Source organism: Pleuronectes platessa, chromosome 3 (genome assembly GCF_947347685.1).
Source record: "Pleuronectes platessa chromosome 3, fPlePla1.1, whole genome shotgun sequence".
Classification (NCBI taxonomy): Eukaryota; Metazoa; Chordata; class Actinopteri; order Pleuronectiformes; family Pleuronectidae; genus Pleuronectes; species Pleuronectes platessa.
In genome coordinates this window covers 22,457,348-22,475,431 of record NC_070628.1, presented here as the reverse complement: position 1 = coordinate 22,475,431, position 18,084 = coordinate 22,457,348, and the positions used below count along the sequence as shown (strand labels likewise).

Genomic DNA, 18,084 nt, shown 5'->3' with positions numbered 1-18,084 from the left:
CATGTCCAGCATGGAAAGCACTCCTCTGCCAGCGAGCGGTCTGGCAGAGGAGCGCTTGCCTCAATAAACTTGGCACTTTGAACTATGGGGTAGAGGGTTGTCATAAGGAAGTCTGGTTTCTTGTCTGATAACAAAATACTACCTGGTCAAAAAAGAACGGAGACGGGGAGGGAGAGCGAGGGAACCAGTCTGACAGGTATATGAGAGAAGGGCCAGGGAGGGAGGGAGGGAGGCGTGAGGGTGAGGAAATGCACACTGAAACTCACACACACACCTTTCAGGTTCATATGATATGTGCCCATGCACACACACCCTGTGTCCTGTTTTATATCCAAAGCATCTGCCCTGGTGTTCACCAAGGAGCCTAGAAGAAAAAGACATCAGAGATGACTTCCTGTCTGTCTGTGTGTCTGTGTGTCTGTGTGTCGGTGCGCGAGAGCTGTGTTTATGTCTCGGGATACAAGAAAAACAAACATCAAGGTCAGAGGAGCTGGAGTCTGTCCAAGCGATAGATACGCCCTCTCGGAACAGGGCAGCCTGTTTTAACATACGGCCTCAGAGGGACACCAGGACGTAGACAGGACCCAGGATTCTCTTATTGAATATCGGTGCCCTCACACTCTTAGGTCGGAGATAAATTTGCTCTAAACTATGCGTACTTATCATGGCTGCCTCACGTATCCTGGGTCTGTTTGGTGCCTTGTTAATTACCGAAAAATTTACAAGACGCAATACCCTCATAAAGCTCGGGACAGCAGCGAGTTCTTGACAGGGTCAGTGGGCAACCTCATCAGCGACAGAACCGGCGGATCCCATTTGGCAGCACGATAGGTCTTGTCGCTTTTTCTGTCTTGATCTTAACATTAGCCAAATATTGAGCTTCTTGAAGGTCGCCATCTTGGTTTAGGTTTTTTAACGCAGCCAAATCTGGAAGTGGATCGAGTCCTGTGGTGTGCCCTCCATTGGAGTCCTCCAGTAACACGCACACTGCTTAAGCAAGTGCTTGAACAATAAAGTGCAAGATTCAGCCTGTTGCCAAAATGTACACATACCCAAAGACCTGGCACCTGACATCTAAAAGACACTTGTAAGTCCTTCACAATGCAAAAAGATCTTAATATCAAATATGTCTTCCTTTGCACGTACATATCCTGGAGCAAAGTCTCTGTCACAGCCACCTAATTACCAGTCCCACTGTCCAGAAGACAGTTGAGATAACCATAATCCTGACGCCTGTCTTTAATACTGACCCCAATAGCCAGACGTCTATGGACATCTCTACAGTAGGTCAACAGCGCACAGACAAAGAATCACCAAGCCCTACCTCTGAGACCCCCTCATTCCATTTCCATCACTCCTTTTAGTCTATCTATCTCTCCTTTTGTCTGTCTGCCTTGCATTATGTCTTCTAATGCATCTAGAACAAGGCACAGACAACACACTGTGCTGCTTTGAATTACACTATGAAAACCCATTGAGGAGATGATATATTCAATTGTGTGAATCTCACTTTCTTTACATATATGTCCAAGAGTAAGTGCAAACACACACACACGCACACACACACACAATGTTCCTCCATCAGCATCCTCTCACAGCATCTCATGCACACACACTCTCGCTTGCAAATTTCTCCCTCACTCTCTCCGTCATTGTATCCATAAACACACACACATACACACACACACACACACCAGACACATGGCCGAAGAGAGCAGACTACCATCTGGGAGCAGTGGCCGGCTTTGTCTGGGGGGGGGGGGGGGTGAAAATCCCACCACGACCCCCCCCCTTCAACACACACACACACACACACACACACACACAGACACAAATAAACTATACACAACCCTTGCAATGGCCCCCATCGCCCTCCCTATCCAACTGCTCTAAGTGTGAGAGCTCTTCTCATACAATCTGCGCATATACATATGCAAATTTGCAGGGGGGCATTATAAAAACAGCCATCATCACACACACACACACACACACACACACACACACACACACAAGCGGGATATTTAGTTGGCTTAGGCACCGATGTAGCCGAGTATGAGTTCTGGAAAAGAAAACACATTTCTGAGAAATAGAGCAAGAGCGAGAATCGCTAGAAGAAAGAAGGAAGATGAAACGAAGAACCTTCTTTATAAATAACAAATTAATGTGAGCATGTGTGAAATACATGCAAATGGGATTGCATGCATTTACATGGAGACCCACATAAACACATGCGCACACAGACACGCACACATACATTAACCATGTTTGCCCTGCAGCATGCATGGGCTGAATTCATACATAAGAACCCAGTCTGTCAATTGACACAAGATCTAACACAACTGCCGTTCCACATCACATAAGACTGAGCATGCAACGTCGAGTTTGGGTACTTGACAACTCAAAATGTCAGTGTACATAGGAGGACATTATATAAATACGCAATTATCAACATACCAACATTTAAAGAATGAATCTCATGGTATAAAGATATGAGAGATGAGTAAAGTTCTGTGGCTGCACTTGAAGTCTTTTGTCTAGTGTGTATTAATCACAATCAAATACCACAAGGACAATCAAAGGCAGGGTGAGGTGGGAGAAAGATATTTATACCTCTTTTACACCTAAATTAGCAGGTTTTCAAATGTATTTAAACCCGCTAAAAAGAACATTGACTCCTTTCTCATTGCCAGTTTGCCTTTCTGTGTTTTCCCCCCCTGGTGATTCTTGCTCGACGTCAGAAACGTGTCAGAAACAGAGAAGCTGTCTCACCTCCACGTCATGCCAGTGGTGTATTTTGTAGAAAACTACGTTAAAAAACCGCAGTTGTAAGTTGTACCTAAAGATTTCTAAACAATAAGTAACGGAAAAACATTATTATTTCTGTGCCAACGCCAGAAGTTGAATGTGCGTCATAACGTCACGCAGAAAAAGGACAGTGTCAGCGTCTGGACTGCCAAAATAAAGCAGAGGAAATTCCCGCGTTCACCCAGGTGTCGTGTTTCCATCACTTCCCCTCCCATGTCTATGCCAGTTGTATCAAGTCCTATTGCAGACAAAAGCCAGATGTTAGTGGGTGATGGTTGTTTTTTTGACCAGTGGAAAAGGGGGTTATGAAGAGACAGAGAGAGCCACACACCTGCAAGGCTTGCTGGGAAGGTGACACCTAACCACATCCTCCTGCTCCCACTCACTCACTTCACTCCTTCACACTCAAATTTCCCAATTTTTTAACAAATCTCTTATCTGTAAATCAGCGCGTCATGTTCACATCGGCTTTAACAGCGGTCACATTTTTACCCTGGAGTCTGGGATTTGTTTTTCTCGACTTTGTGACCATGTGCGTACCCCAAACTGTAAAACATGAAATCATCAATCACAGAAACACTTTGATCACGATGACGGACAAACGATAGCAGTAGCCTTAAGACGGACTCAAATTAATAGATTCTTCGCACCGACAGTGATAAACTCTTGGATTCCTCAGATGTTTGTGATGTGACAGCGCTTTCTGATCTGCCATCTTGAGGCAGGGTTTGTGTGCGAGCTGAAAGCATTTGAAGTGGAACGGCGAACAGCCTGCTCTCAAAACTCAAGGGACACATCCGAGTCGTAATTAGGAGAGGGAGCTGCGTCCATATTTTATGGCGTTCACAGACACAAACACATTTGCAGACATGATTTCCATTACTGCCACATATATACGTGTACACATATGAAATATGGATCCGTGCATACATACTTGCATGCCAAGTTGACACAGATAGAAGATTGCTTGCCCACAGAGCACAACAGTCCATTATGTACACGTTCCATATCAAGTTCTCTCCCCCAGTTTTCACCACTCTCATGTTTGCTGTAATGTTTTCAGTACACAATAGCCGCCGCGGTGTTAAGCTCATGTTGCCCCATCAAGAGGAGAGCACCAACAACAACCAAACACTTTTCCCTCCTCTTCCCACCCTGTTTACGACCGGATCCGTTCGTCTCTCACGTTGTTCCCACGCTCCCTCGCTTCTTTCTTCTCTCCTCTGCATTGTCCTGTGCCCCCAGGTTAGAGGTTCTCTCTGTTTCCTCCTCTAAAGCCAGGAAAACAGAAGAGGAGGACGAGAGGAGGCCATAGAAGTGGGAAAGAGAGGGAGAGGGAGAGAGAGAGAGAGGTGGGCCAGGCAACTAAGGCCTGTCCGTTAGCCTCTTTCGGCCTGGCTGGCTAACCGGTCTGAACTGGTTCTGACATAGGTGAACCAGAGACGTGTCCCCTTTCGCCACCGGACAAAGAAGGGTGGTGGCATTCCATCCACAGGCAGCAGGTACCAGGGACGTATGCATCCATGCATGTGAGTGTATGTACATGTATGTGTGTGTATGTGTGTGTGTGTCCCGAGACCTTTGAGGCCTGGACCATTGCCAAGTTCATCTGTTAATGGACAGCTACTAGGAGAGCTGCCCCATCCCCCCTCTCTCCCTCCGCTCTGTGTCTCCAGCAGCCGTGCCTGCTCACGACCCGCCCTTAACCTCCCCAACCCCCAGCCAGGCCTGCCCAGATACAGGCCCTCGCTCTCCCTGTCTCGCCTCCTCCTCCTCCACTCCCTTTCTTTCCCTTCCCCTGAAAGCTATATCATTCCCTTTCTTCTTCTCCTCCTCCTCCCCCTCCACCTCCTCCTCCTCCTCCTCCTCCTCTGCCTCCTCCTCCTTCTCCTGCACGCTGCCCCCCAACACTCTGTGCTTCTCCTATTCAAGATAAACAGAGTGCTTCAAGTTCAGGGGACACCCTGGGACCCTTTAACAAAGCCATCTATCATGCTGTCTGCCTGAGACTCCTTTGGCCATAGCAGGCTCTGTTGCTGCTGCTGCTACATCTCTCTCTCTCTCTCTCTCTCAATCTGTATGTGTGTGAGCGTGAACACACACAGACTGGACACAGACCAACCGGCCAGGCTGCGAAACCCAGACCAGCAACTTTCTCGAGCTGATCCCAAGCTGGACAATTTCCCCATTGTGTTCATTGCCCCTCCTGGCCCCTTCAAGACCAAGAGCAAAGTCAAAAATCCCTCCCCCCCCTCCTCCTCTTCCTCCTCTTCCTCCTCCTCCTCCTCCTCCGCCAACGCACCCCCTTCTCCTGTTAAAACGAGACAAACTCGCGGCACGAAGGCACGCCACCGAGTGAGGAACAGCACGCACACGTACAGGCCGCTTTCTCTCCACACCTCGGAGACGGACTCCGCTGACCCCGCTCCCGATTCCCCCTGAAGTCAAACTGTGGGACGATTAACCAAACTGTCAACAGCTTAATAGGGTGGGAATAAGAGACAGACAGTGAGGGCTACAAGCTGCGTAGAGGCTATGGAGAATCTCAACGTTACATGGGAGACAGAGAAAGAGTGAGAGAGAAGGTGAACAAACAGACAGAAGCCCCATTCACACAAAGGATCCTGCAGCATTTATGGATTTAATTATACAAGCAGCAGTTTTCCCATTCATGATTTCCTAGGTTCGATGTAGGGAAGTAATACAATATGGAGGCGAGTAGGAAAATAAGGACGCCTGACTAAATGATTTACTACTGATGAGCAGAATGATTCATTTCAAAACGGAAACTAATTGAGAATAAAGAATCAGAGTCAACTTTATGGTCAATCTGCTGCTGAGTTCTAACATGTTATCCTGAGAGGTGTTTCTAATATTTATTCCAGACCATTTACATATCTGAAGGTATGTTAAATGAACAGTTCATTTTGCATTATTACCGTTTGCGTCATATTCTTAAAGGTTAGGGGAGGTACCTTTTTTTATCTTGGGTGGACAGTGTGTTCTTTTGTGCAATGCACGCATGTGGCTTCATTACGCAAAGAAACAACCAAACTAAAATTAAATGGTGTAACCAGCCTTCAATTAAATATAATGTGATTTTTCTTGTGGTTATTGCTTTTGATACGAAGAGACCTGTGCTGGAGGATTTCCAGAAATCATACCAGGTGCTGAGCGGGTAAATTGCCCGAGTGTCTTCGGTGATGGAACAGCTCCAGGTCCTGTTCCAACAGAACACTGACCAGGAGGAGTTAGAAGTTAAGGTGCACGGGGACAGAGAGAGAGACAGTGACAGTTTTCTGGCTAATCGGCTCATCAACTCCCGAAACCACCGTCTTACTCCTGGTAAGGGAGCGGGACCATGGAGGACTCGTGTCATCGTCACACACGCACACACACACATTTTCCATCCCTCTTCCTGCCTCTTTCACTCCCTCTCTTCCTCCCGCTTTCATGCCACTCTCTCCGACAAACAGCCAGAGCGGCGGCCCCAAAAGCCCAGCAGCTGCTGTCCTCTCCTGCCTGCTCCATAGAGTGGGACCAGTCTGCCGGTTTTAGTGTGCTAAATTATCCATTAGATGTTATCAAGTTGTAGCAGGGTGATGCCATTCTGCTAGGAGCCATTAATCTTTCATAAGTCCCAGGCACGGCGTGGATTGGGAGGCACTGCCAGAGCCTCCCTCCACCACTCCCCAGCACACCACCCACCCCTCCCTGCGCTCCACGAGCTGCACGCAAACTTGGACATGTACACACAGCGAGGCGGACATCCACGCACACAGTCAACACACAGGCTGACGTAGATGCAGCCAGGTACATGCTCTTGCACTCAGGCTCCAGCAGAAACAACCCTGGGCAGAGCTTGTTTATCTGGAACATCCAAACCTTCATCCCCCTTTTTTTTTACTTCCTAACATTTCTAGCCAGGCCTCGAAATCTGCGCTACCTAAACTATGTTCCCGTGCCCGCACACTAGCACACCTCACACTTTTTTTTCTTTTCTCTCCTCCTCCTCATCTCTCCCTCTCTCACTCCCTCCGCTTCTTGCTGTGGCCTGGCAGGCAGGCAGGGCAGACATGTTCAGAATGCGCTCCGGTAATGGGCTAATCAAAAATGCAAAACAATTGGCAATTACCGCGCGGGGCCCTAATGGTCATTAGAATTTACAACAAGGTAATGAACTGAGAGTCAGCTCAGTTCATGCATATTCATAAAGCAATCAGGCCTTTGAAGATTAAAGAAGCGCTTCAAATTTAAATGAGGGCGCCAGCATGTTATCAGTGAGATTCAGCCTGCAAAAGTAAAGGCTGCCAGGGACAGGAGTGTGCATTTATGAATGTGTGTGTATGTGGGATGTGGCTGTGCGATGAGGGTTGGGGGTCAGTTTGGTGTGGGGGGATGGAGCGGAGGTGCGAGTATTTGTGTGCACGCATCCGTGATGAAGGTGTGTGTCGGTCTCACTGGTGTGCCAAATTTGCGCCTGCATGCATTTTGCATGCAAAGCTGCAGAGAAGCGAAAGCACCATAGAGCCTAGAGTGCTTCTAATAACCAAATTAACACTCTCTTAAAAAATGAATGAAGGCCCCATCTTCTGATCATCGTTTAAAAGACATGGGATTTGAATCTAAGATCAAATGTACAGTTAACTTGAGCTATTAGGAGGCAATGAGCTTTTGAATACAACCCCCCCCCCCCCCCCCCCCGAGGAATACAGCAACCTATTAGTATACATTTATGAAAACGTGCTGCAGCAGACATGGTTTGCATGCTCATGTAAAAAACACTCCTAAGACTCCCTCAAACACACACACACACAAACAAAGGGGCAGTGGGTTTTCAAAAGTGTAACGTCAGGCGCAGGGGCCCTCTCTGTGCCGTATCTCTCTGGCGGAGATAAGACTGGCCAGACACAGCTGTAGACGACCACCCACCCACAAACAAAAGGTACAAATGGACTTGCACACACCCACAGACACGACCACTCTGACGGGCCAAGCCCAGCACTGGGAGCTGCAGCGGGACAGATAGTGGGGGGGAGAAACACTATGAGAGACAGATAGTGACCAGACTCACTGGGTTCAAACTAACATGAGGCCCTCGTCCATGAGGCTCTCCCATGGCCTCAGCATTATCACCACGGGTGTGAGAAAGACAAAGCAACAGGCCGGCAGCTCCACATCTACAAACAACACAGTCATGATAGAAACCCGAGAGGTTGAGGTGACACACTGAGCAGTGATACAGGTTGTGATAATGCAATATACAGACCAAAGTACCAAATAATAAAATCCAGATCCGTTTTAATCAGCCATCTAAATCAGGCTTTAAAGGAAAAACAGGTCACTTTTGTGAAAATAAAAATGACCTTGTTAAATCTCTGTTCCTGTTAAACCAACCTGTGTTCTAACAAACCACTTCTGTCCTTTTTGCTCTCATTCACCAGTTCCTGGGCTTCAGCTGTATCAAAGACACTTTTTCTTTTCGGTTTCTGTTCTTTCTAAAAATAAAGTCATTAACCTGCAGGTGGTGAAGCCGGCGGCTGGCGTGACAGGCCCTGACGCTGTCAGGTGACCCCTGACCCTGTGATGTGACTGCCTGCCACGCTATTGACAGGACAGCGGCAGGACATGCTTATTTCTGAGGATACTTTTTCATCCCGCGTGACGCCGCTGTGGACAAACAAGGCTGTTTCTGTCATATAGCTTTGCTTGACAGTAGGTGGAGGGGATAGAAAGAGGCCTGGTGTGTATGTGTGTTTGTGTGTGTGTGTGTCTTCTGGCTTGCTCTGCAGCCAAATTTGTAAGAGTGAGAATGAGGTCTAGAGTGGATGTTGGAAGCCTTTAAGAGGTGCAGACACGCTAATGTAGCCAAAACTTAGAGTTTCCAGTCCCTCGAGACAAACTACTGGAGCAAATCATGGAGAGAGAGAGCGTAAGTGAGAGAACGAGATAGAGAGACGACGAGAAGGGGGAAGGAGAGAAAGAGAGCAACAGAGAGAACGGGAGAGGGGGGGATATGGAGGGGAGGGGGCTAAAATAAGGATCATATGTTTCTGACACATCTCATCAACTCACAGCACATCATGGGGCCTCTGCCAAAACACATTTATTACAGACAAAACAGTTACACAGGAGGGGGTTTACACTGTGTGTGTGTGTGTGTGTGTGACAATGTCTGTAAAGGGGGGGGTTAAATTGTTGTGTTCATAACAGGTGTGTGTACATTTGTGGGTGGGTGCGTGCATTTGTCAAAGCCTCTTTTTGTGTGCAGGTGTGTGTGTATGTGTGAGTGCAAGTGATGTGTGTGTGTGTGTGTGTGTGTGTGTGTGTGTGTGTGTGTGTGTGTGCATACTTCAACTAGCCTCCACCTGAATGGCCTGAGGCTGTCGTACAGGGGTTGTTAGAAGACAAACAGAGACACAGGAAGCCCAAGCTAGGAGCCCTGAGGACAGCGCACACACACACACACACACACACAGACACACAGACACACAGACACACAGTCTACTGCATACCTACCCTTAAGTACACATACACTCCCGCTGTCAGTCACACACCGAGCCGCCACCTCACCATAAGTCCTGCTTCCTATAAACCCACTAAACATTGCTTTAACACACAGATATACCTCCTCTACCTCACTCTTAACACACACACACACACACACATACACACACACATACGCAGATATTTAGGCCCAGCCCGTCCCTCAGGCCCAGCGCTCTGTGCCAAGTCTGGCCTGGCATGGTCCACAGAGGGGTGTCCTCAGGCGAGGCTTGCCAAGTCAAAGACCCTTTCATGTTCAGCCTGCACACCCAGGGTAGTAAAGCTTTAACAAACAGCCCGACACACACACACACACACACACACACACACACCTACACCCACTCTTTCTCTCTCTCTCACACACGCACACCGAGGGCTATAAACAGTTTAAGTGGTCAAAAACCACACTCATATACACACACACACACACACACACACACGTATGCACATACATTAGCTGAACACTGCATCCACACTCAAGATGTAAACATCCAGGAGACCTCAGCACTTGAATGCAGCCAAAGCCACTAACACTCAACCCGACAACAAAGGCTGACGAATCTCCGCCGACAACATTTCTGGGTGTTTGGAGCTTGGCTTCGGAATACAAAAATGTCCTCTATGAAAAATTCATCCTAAAAACCTCACTCCCGCTCACCTCCATTAAGACTTAGCGGAGCCCACAGCCAAAAATAGGACTGATTTTATCAGAGCCCACAGCAGCTGTAGGATCAAATTAAAGTCAGTTTGAACAGACAATGGAGTTTATATTGAAAATATTAGCCGGCATCCAATAATTACAATAGCATGCGCCTGTGCCTTTTCACTATCAATTAAAGTGATCACCGAAACAAAGGCGCACGCCACATGTGAACTTGCACATCAACCCATGCGCACACACAGACACAGTGGACACAGGGAGGAAGACATCACGACCAGGGAGCCTCTCACCACACACACACACACACACACACACAAGCATACACACACACACACAGCCCAGCCCCCAGTTCTGCCTAACAGATATCCAGTGTGTATATGTGTGCTTATGAGAGCGAGGGGGGGGGCTGGTGGTTTGGTTTGGAGAAAGGTGGCACGATGCCAATAGGGAGCCTGCTAAATACCTTTGTCTCCACAGCGCACAGGGAGAAACAGGACAGGCAAGCTGCTGCAAGAAGACACACATGCAGCCACGGAGAGGTGTTACAGGAATCACCGCTCCGCGAATGTTTTTCTTTCTCATAGAGCCAACTGGGGGGGGGGGAGGAGGAAAGGTGGCTGGCATAATTAACTCAGTATCGATTCACAGTCCAGGTTACAATGGAGGCGGCGCTCTGGAAGGAGGCAGAAGTGTGAGATGGTGGTCGATTCGAGCGGCTTCAATGGCCTCATTACCACAAGCGGCCATACACGGGGCGAGAATGCGAGAGGTGCTAACGCTGGGACGGATAAATACCAGTCACGCCACCGCAGCGATATGAGCGCGAGAATGTGGCACCGGGTTCATAAAATGTAGTGAAGAGAAACAATTTGTAAAAATAGTAATTATAGTATGTGGGACATGATGAAGCCCATCCTAAATCATAACGATGAAAAGCATCTTGCTCCACTTGCTCAATGTTGGAAGAGCAAACAATCATTTATCCCACTGATAACATTCAGCCCGCACAATAATGAATGGGAATGCAAATAAAAACTATGAATCTGCTCCACCCCCTTGCCCCCTTTAATAGTAATTATATGCCGTGGAATAAATCCAGTTTTACACCAACTCCGCAAATCACTTAGTTTGTGTGAGAAACTGTCATCTGCTCGTTTTTCTGGGCCATCCATAATCTGGAGACAAGCTCCGGTGTCCCTATGCATATCTTAAATTGTTTATCATGCAAATGACGGCACGCAGGCTGCTCTGCCCCTCTCCTAACGGCCCCAGACCCCAGACCCCAGCCCCAGCTGCAGCCATGAGACTCCCAGACGGCCTCAGCTGTCCCGTGTAGACGGAGACTGAGGGGCAAAAGCTTCACCTCCAGCTCTGGGTGTATTACAGACAACTACCCCCCCAATCTCCCCCACCTCATGGTTCAGCCATCGCGGGTGTCAGCTCCCTTTTTTTTTTAACCCCAGCAGCTTCTTTCCTCATGCACCTACCCCCCCCCCCCCCCCCCCCCCCCCCACCTAAGCCCGTGCCTGTTTAAGCTGCTGTTCCGTAGAGAAATCCATCTGCGTCGATTGACATTTCGGCAGGAAGGTGGGGAGGGCAGCGGCGGCAGAGGGGGCCGCATACAGCGAGCGTCTTTAAGGGTGTAACATATAACACACACACTGGAATGAAGTGAGGCCTGGTGCATGGCAGAGATGCAGCTTGCGTATTGAGATGCCTCAGCACAGTGTCAGCCTCTAACTGAGCGGTGTGAGAGAACATGGCAGCTAGCATATGGAGTATGGGGTGGCGTGCTGGCACTGCCAGTCCGGACCAATCAATCTTGGACACAGAGGTGGAGATGGGGGGGGGACTTTTATGCATGTGTGACTAATGTGTGGTTGCTCCTGCACAGTGGCCGCAGCTCCTGTTTGACCCAAAAACCTCTCGCTGCTTTCTCCCAATCTGCCACGTTTGACCTCACACTTGTGTTTTCTCATTTCCCCTAATCGTCAGACGGAGAGCCTTTAAACACATTGTAAACACTGTAACAAGGTTATAACACAATCGGATGAGATGCCACAACAACCGCACTCCGCACACTACCACACAAGTTAATTTACCCATTATTAACCCAAATAAATCCCGTTACACAAGGCTCCGAGACATGGCTCCTATAAATAAAACCCTGCTCACAATGCTAGTGACCTTATGATATCATGTGAACTCCACTGCACGATAAACTAAATGAGCAAAGAAAAACATGTTCAAACAGCTGACAGGGCCAAGAGGCATGTTGGACGTGCATGTGTGTAGTTATGAGTGTGTGTGTGTGTGTGTGCGCAGATGTTGAACAAACTGCTCAACTAATGAACAGTGGTCATTCTGTACGACAGAGGGCTAACTGGCCAACCACAGATAACAGTAGTCCCTTTACGATGCCCCGGCTAACACATGTACAGTGCTGCAGATTGTTGAGCGCCGCTGTTTAGCCTGAATTGGATTCAAATTAAATCACAACGGCCCGGACCATCAGCTCAGTCTGGCACAAGATATCGGATCTATTAAAGGAAATGAATAAACATTCAAAGAGGCTGGTCGAAAATCAAACCCCACTCTGTAAAACCGGTCATAAGGGACTCATGCTTGTTTGCACAGCAACTCATGTTTTCACTCCAGCCTCATTTAGCCCCAGCGGACGACCGACAAACCAAACAGCCGCCTTAAGAAGTCCTTAATTACTCAAATCAAGAAGAAGAAGAAAAAAACGGACAATTAGTGGTTGTTGGGTCCCTCAAATAAACGCTTCTTCCTTGACAGATCAGCATAATTACATTCTTTCCTGTCTCTTTTTTTTTTTTAATTTTAGCATCATAACACGGCACATGTTTAAGGGAGAGGGAGATATGACAGTGTAATAAGGCAAGGGAGGGATGGAGATGCATTTTTCAGCACCACATGAGAGCGCAATGTGGAGGCCACAGGATCGGAGCACATCTGTGATGCAGCAACAAACCAAAGGAAATCCATTTCTCTCCCTCTCTTATAATCTGTGTCTTTGTACTCTGTGCGTCTCTTTTCTTTCTTTTTTTTTACTGTTTCCCTTTCTCACAATCATTTTCCTGTCTCCGTGCGGGTTCATGGCTCAGCTGAGTGAGATTCACAGCTCCTAAATGCTGCAGCAGATATTTCACACCCTGGTTGTGCAGATTGGATACATCTTCACCACCAGAGGCAAAACCCCACATGAAATCAGAGAGGGTGATTGTTCTCGTTCTGAAGTAAACTCTCTGTGAACCCTGGGAAGTGTGACCCACTCCACACACCTTAAGACCTTCCCCGAACTTTACTCTTGCATGGCAGCCATTTTAATCTCCAACTGTGTTTACCTGTGATGTTCTCCACTTTGGGGATTATTCCTTGCAAGGGAGCCGATAAACAATCCTCATCCTGCGATGACACCTGAACAGCCACCTCCACGGGGTGGCACGCCCTCCGCGAGTGCTGGTGGTGGCTCCGCGAGTGCGATGAGGACGTGGAGAGGGGCGAGGCGAGCGGGGAGGACGGCGGCCTGTCCAGGGGCTTGTCCGTGCAGTGGGTCCCGTGGCACTGCCTCCGTTTGTGTTCAATGAATAGCAGGATGTCAGCCAGGGGGAAGCGGGAGTGGCACTGGCCGCAGGTCAGCAGGTCCTGGTACCCTTTGAGGAGATCGCCCGGGGCCACTCCGAGCCTGGGGGAGTCGTGGGAGTCTTCTTCTGGTAAAACACCTGACAGCGGCTCAGCTGGATGGACGGGAGAGAAAAAGGAATGTGAGATACTGTACAGAGAGAGGTAGAGCTTGTAAACAAGGCAGGCTACCGAGAAGAACACTGAGTATCTGATCTTATAATCCTGAATATTGGAGACAGCAACAGGGAAATGGTCAGGTGGGCTTTTTATAGTCAATACTTTGAAGAAAATAAGAAAGAAAGAAAGAAAGAAAGAAAGAAAGAAAGAAAGAAAGAAAGAAAGAAAGAACGAGAGGGGACTTCGATAAGGACTGACACATTCAGCTTGCAGGCAGCAGCCAAATGATTAAGTCGCTTGACCCTCTTTATTGTGCTGCCAATCTCGCTTTTTTAATGAACCTAACACCTCTGAGAATCAAAAAATAGATTCTAATTTGAGTTCAAGATGATTGGACCCCATTTCGTTAAAAGTGCTGGGATCTCGTGAACCAAGGTTAGACATTGAGGGGTTGGATGTGGAGTAGGTCCCTGAAGTACCGACAGCGAGAGAGAGAGAGAGGGAGGGAGAGGGGAGGGAGAGGAAAGAGAGAGGGAGAGAAGAGAGGAGAGAGGAGAGAGAGCATTTTAAAAAGAAGTAATCTAGCCACACGGTAAACGACACCGGGCGCCCCGACTGGGATGTTGAGATAAGATGTGATGAATTCTTGCCGCCAGTTCAACCTTTAATTCTGTGTCGGGTCAGATGAGAAGGTGCTGAGGGACTATGCAAGATAGGCCCCCGTTACTTGTATGTTCGACTGCATTAAAGATGAGGGAATTCGCCCCTATTTCTACCGGAGCTTATCTCAACCAGCTTATGCCGCGGACACAGGCGAGGTGTGTGAGGCTGGGTTAGGTGGGGAGATTTCCTTCAAACCAAATAATCTCATTTTGATGCCAAGCAAGAGTGATGTGAATAACTTTTTGAATAACTAAAATATAACCCTTTTTTCAGACATCAGACTGCGCTAGAATTTAAAGTAGTTTCAGGCCAACGTTTCCCACTGGGATACAGGAGTGGGTGTGTTCCTCTATCAGGAAAATCATTAGACCTCTTCCTTTGCCATTTTAGACTATTATGACTTTCCATGGATCAATAATTTCATCAATTGCACTTGCAGAATAATGGCAAAATCAGAATATTTGCTATTCTTTACATTGATCAAAATCAACAAGAAAATAAATGCCTCATATATAAATACAGTGCAATAATTTCTTCATATAAATGTGCAATTAATTTTCGCTTTGCACCAGGAAAGATCACCACAGGATCCAGAGTTCTAAATGAAACTGGACTCAACGCCACAAATGCAGGGTGAATGACTCCTTTAAAAAGATGTATTGATATATCTTTGATTTTGTGAATTGTTCCATGGAAACACAGGTTCGACTTTGAACACTTTCCTTCTGCATTTTTTTTAAAAATATTTTGGATTAATCAATTCTTACATTAATATAGGCCTATGAGCAATGCAAGGGACATGAACTATTGCCACAATCCCTCATTCCTTTCTATAAAACGACCCTCTGCATGCGCTTTTCCAAGCAGCACAGGGATTAAGTGGATCAAGTTCAAGTTCAGAAGTGGCCCACAGGACTATAATCACGTTGCGCCCCCCACTGGCAGACCTTTCCACAATTGCCCTGAAAGCATAGGCTGCAGTACATGTTGCGAGAGCATAATTGGTTTCAACCGTATAGGAAGCAGCATGCAGAGATAACATTTAGGATGAAAAAATAATTAAAGCAGCGTATACACAAGCTCCCGATCTGCAGCTAGAGGGTAGATTAAAACAATCTGGGGATTTGGAGACGTCTCCGCGTTCTGTGGCGCGCGTAAAGAAGCAGTTCCTTATGGTATGAACACTCGTGGTGGGGAATAATCCCACCTGCAAACATAAATGTATCACGACAACGTGGAAAAACAAGCATACACGCGCACACACATCGCACAATGTCAGCCAGAGCTCCGCAATTTAATCAGACACGCGCGTAAAAACGACTTCACTGCGTTCCCTCTCCCCGGGTCCCCTAACAGCGACTGCTGCGGAGAGATTCCTGTGGATAACACAACGCATATCTGTTTATGATACAAGACAACGCTCCGCACGTTAAACACACGCTGACGTTAAACAGAGAGCTGCGAGGAATGTGCGGCACAGGCACAATATTTTGTCCGTAACGCACACACGAGGTCTCTGCGCTGCGCTGTGGCCAAGTGGGTATGTAAACACCACTTCCCTGTGTCCGAGCCCCGCACCAAACTCTGTAAATACATTCTTACGAGCCACAGTGCAGGTAGGCTGGAGTGGCGGAGCAGGTTTAACGCAGCAGGAGACAGCTGGAAACTTCTCGGCAGCGGCGGCAGCAGCGGGGCTGGCTTCTTATAGTCAAAGGTCTCCGGCCATAAAGCCCATGCATGCCCTTTAATGGCGAAGGAAACTTGGAAGGCTGCGTTATTCAACACCTTCCCCGGCGCAAGTTCAGTCTCCCTGTCGGCTTGTTGCAAAACTTTCACCGGACTATCATTTCTGAAATAACCTGTGGTCTTGGCTACGCGTGCCTTTGGTAAATTCACTCAGGACAGCGGCGGCTCCGTGCGCGCAGCCGTCTCGTACATATCAACACTCCCCGAGGAAGTTGCCCTACACACGGGGAGGGAAGGGAAGAAGAGGTGGCTCTCTGAGAGGGAGAGGTGGTTAAAAGGAAAACACAGGGGAAAGCGTGTCTATGTCCACTTACGCGAAAACTCCCGTTTGCTCAAGTGCTGGGGTTTGCCTTGCTTTCGGCGAGACATGTTGGTTCAGTGGCGGCCGTTCGGCTGAGTTCACATTGGGAAATCCGTTCCTACGAGATAGACTCCAAATGAAATATCTTCATTGATGCGTCTGACATCCAGAGAGAACAGGAAAGGCAGGAAAGAAAAAGAAAAAAGAAGGAGAACGCGCTGTGGATCATTCAGAGGCTGCGGCTGAGAGCGCGGCGCGCTGTGCGGAGCTCCTCATGACTTTTCTCGCAAAGACGGAGTGAAGTGATGGGGGGGTAAAAGAAGCGAAGCCCCCCCCGAGCTGCAAGTTCAAGTGCGGACGTGACGTCCCTGCGAACTTGAACGTCAGGAGATGGACGCGCTGCGAGACACAGTGAACATGGGCAGGGCCATGAGCCGGCAAGTGGGAGGGGGGGACAGGCCATAATAAAGACCAATGGACACTGATTATGGACTATACCTATGGAAGGAGGGGGGGGGAGGAGGAGGAGGGGGGTGAGACACCGAAGACACCAATGGACAGAGGGGATCAAGGGGGCTGGGCTAAGGGAGAGGGAGAGAGAGAGAGAGAGAGAGAGAGAGAGAGAGAGAGAGAGAGAGAGAGAGAGAGAGAGAGAGAGAGAGAGAGAGAGAGAGATCCATGGAAGTGGAGCAGCCGTAAAATCATAGTGTAACGCAGCAGGGGTGTGCTGGATGAAGTGGCATTCACGTCCATCAGAGCTGATTTGAATATGCAGTGATTATGTAAATGATACTCTGGACGTTTGTACTTTGACGTGATAATCAGAGTTGGTGCTTTTATTTCAATTGAATGAATCCACTCTTTAATAAGGGTTTTTACACTGCCATGATGGCACGTGTTTATTTGATTTGTTTTGTGGGGATGTTATCTTCCTGAACAGTGACTGTTTCCTTCATTTCTATTTTGTTGGCTGCAGATATTATTTTCTAACTTTGGCTTCTCTCCACCTTGAGTCTTGACCTAACTCTCCACCTTGAGTCTTGACCTAAATGCAAGAAAGGGGAGAGAAGCGGTTCAGAGCGTTGGATTTAACCTATTGATAGAGAAAAAGGATGAAAAAAATAATAATGTATAAATAGATTTCAGCCTGTATCGTAATCATACATCCTCTGATTTAGGGTGTGATATAACAGTGTGTTAAAGATAATGAATCTGTGTGAACAATTCACCTGAGTCTGTATTTAACTGCTATCTTGTTTTTCATCTTCAACAGGTATCCTGTGTGATAGATAAGAGCAGTTGATAGGCACATTGAAAATACACTGTGGAAAAGTTACCGTACTGTTTTATTCTGCTGATTGTGAGGTTTTATAGCTGCATTGTGAAGTGCTTAACCTTTACTCGGCCTACAGGAGCCCCCGACACTGATTTCCTGCAGACTTACAATCAGTGAAATAGTGTGATATTTCAATGTGGGAGTAAAAACAACAGACATGTACCTAATTAAGACAAAAGTCATTGGAACATTTTTTAAAGATTGCTGCATTTCTCCCTCACTGTCTCACTGACTTTGTGGCAGCAGCTACAAAGCATTATG

General features: G+C 47.6%; 1 protein-coding gene across 1 annotated transcript in view; it reads right to left on the bottom strand.

The window, feature by feature from the left end:
* The window catches only part of LOC128437059 (B-cell lymphoma/leukemia 11A), a 35,809-nt gene extending 18,927 nt beyond the window's left edge, over nucleotides 1–16,882 (bottom strand). Inside the window, exons 1-2 of the mRNA XM_053419062.1 lie at nucleotides 16,501–16,882; nucleotides 13,381–13,773 (exon numbers count right to left, since the gene is read on the bottom strand). Of these exons, the coding sequence (XP_053275037.1) occupies nucleotides 13,381–13,773; nucleotides 16,501–16,555 (448 nt within the window). The 5' untranslated portion in view covers nucleotides 16,556–16,882. The remainder of the gene's footprint in view (nucleotides 1–13,380; nucleotides 13,774–16,500) is intronic.
* Between the last annotated feature and the right edge of the window lie 1,202 nt (nucleotides 16,883–18,084).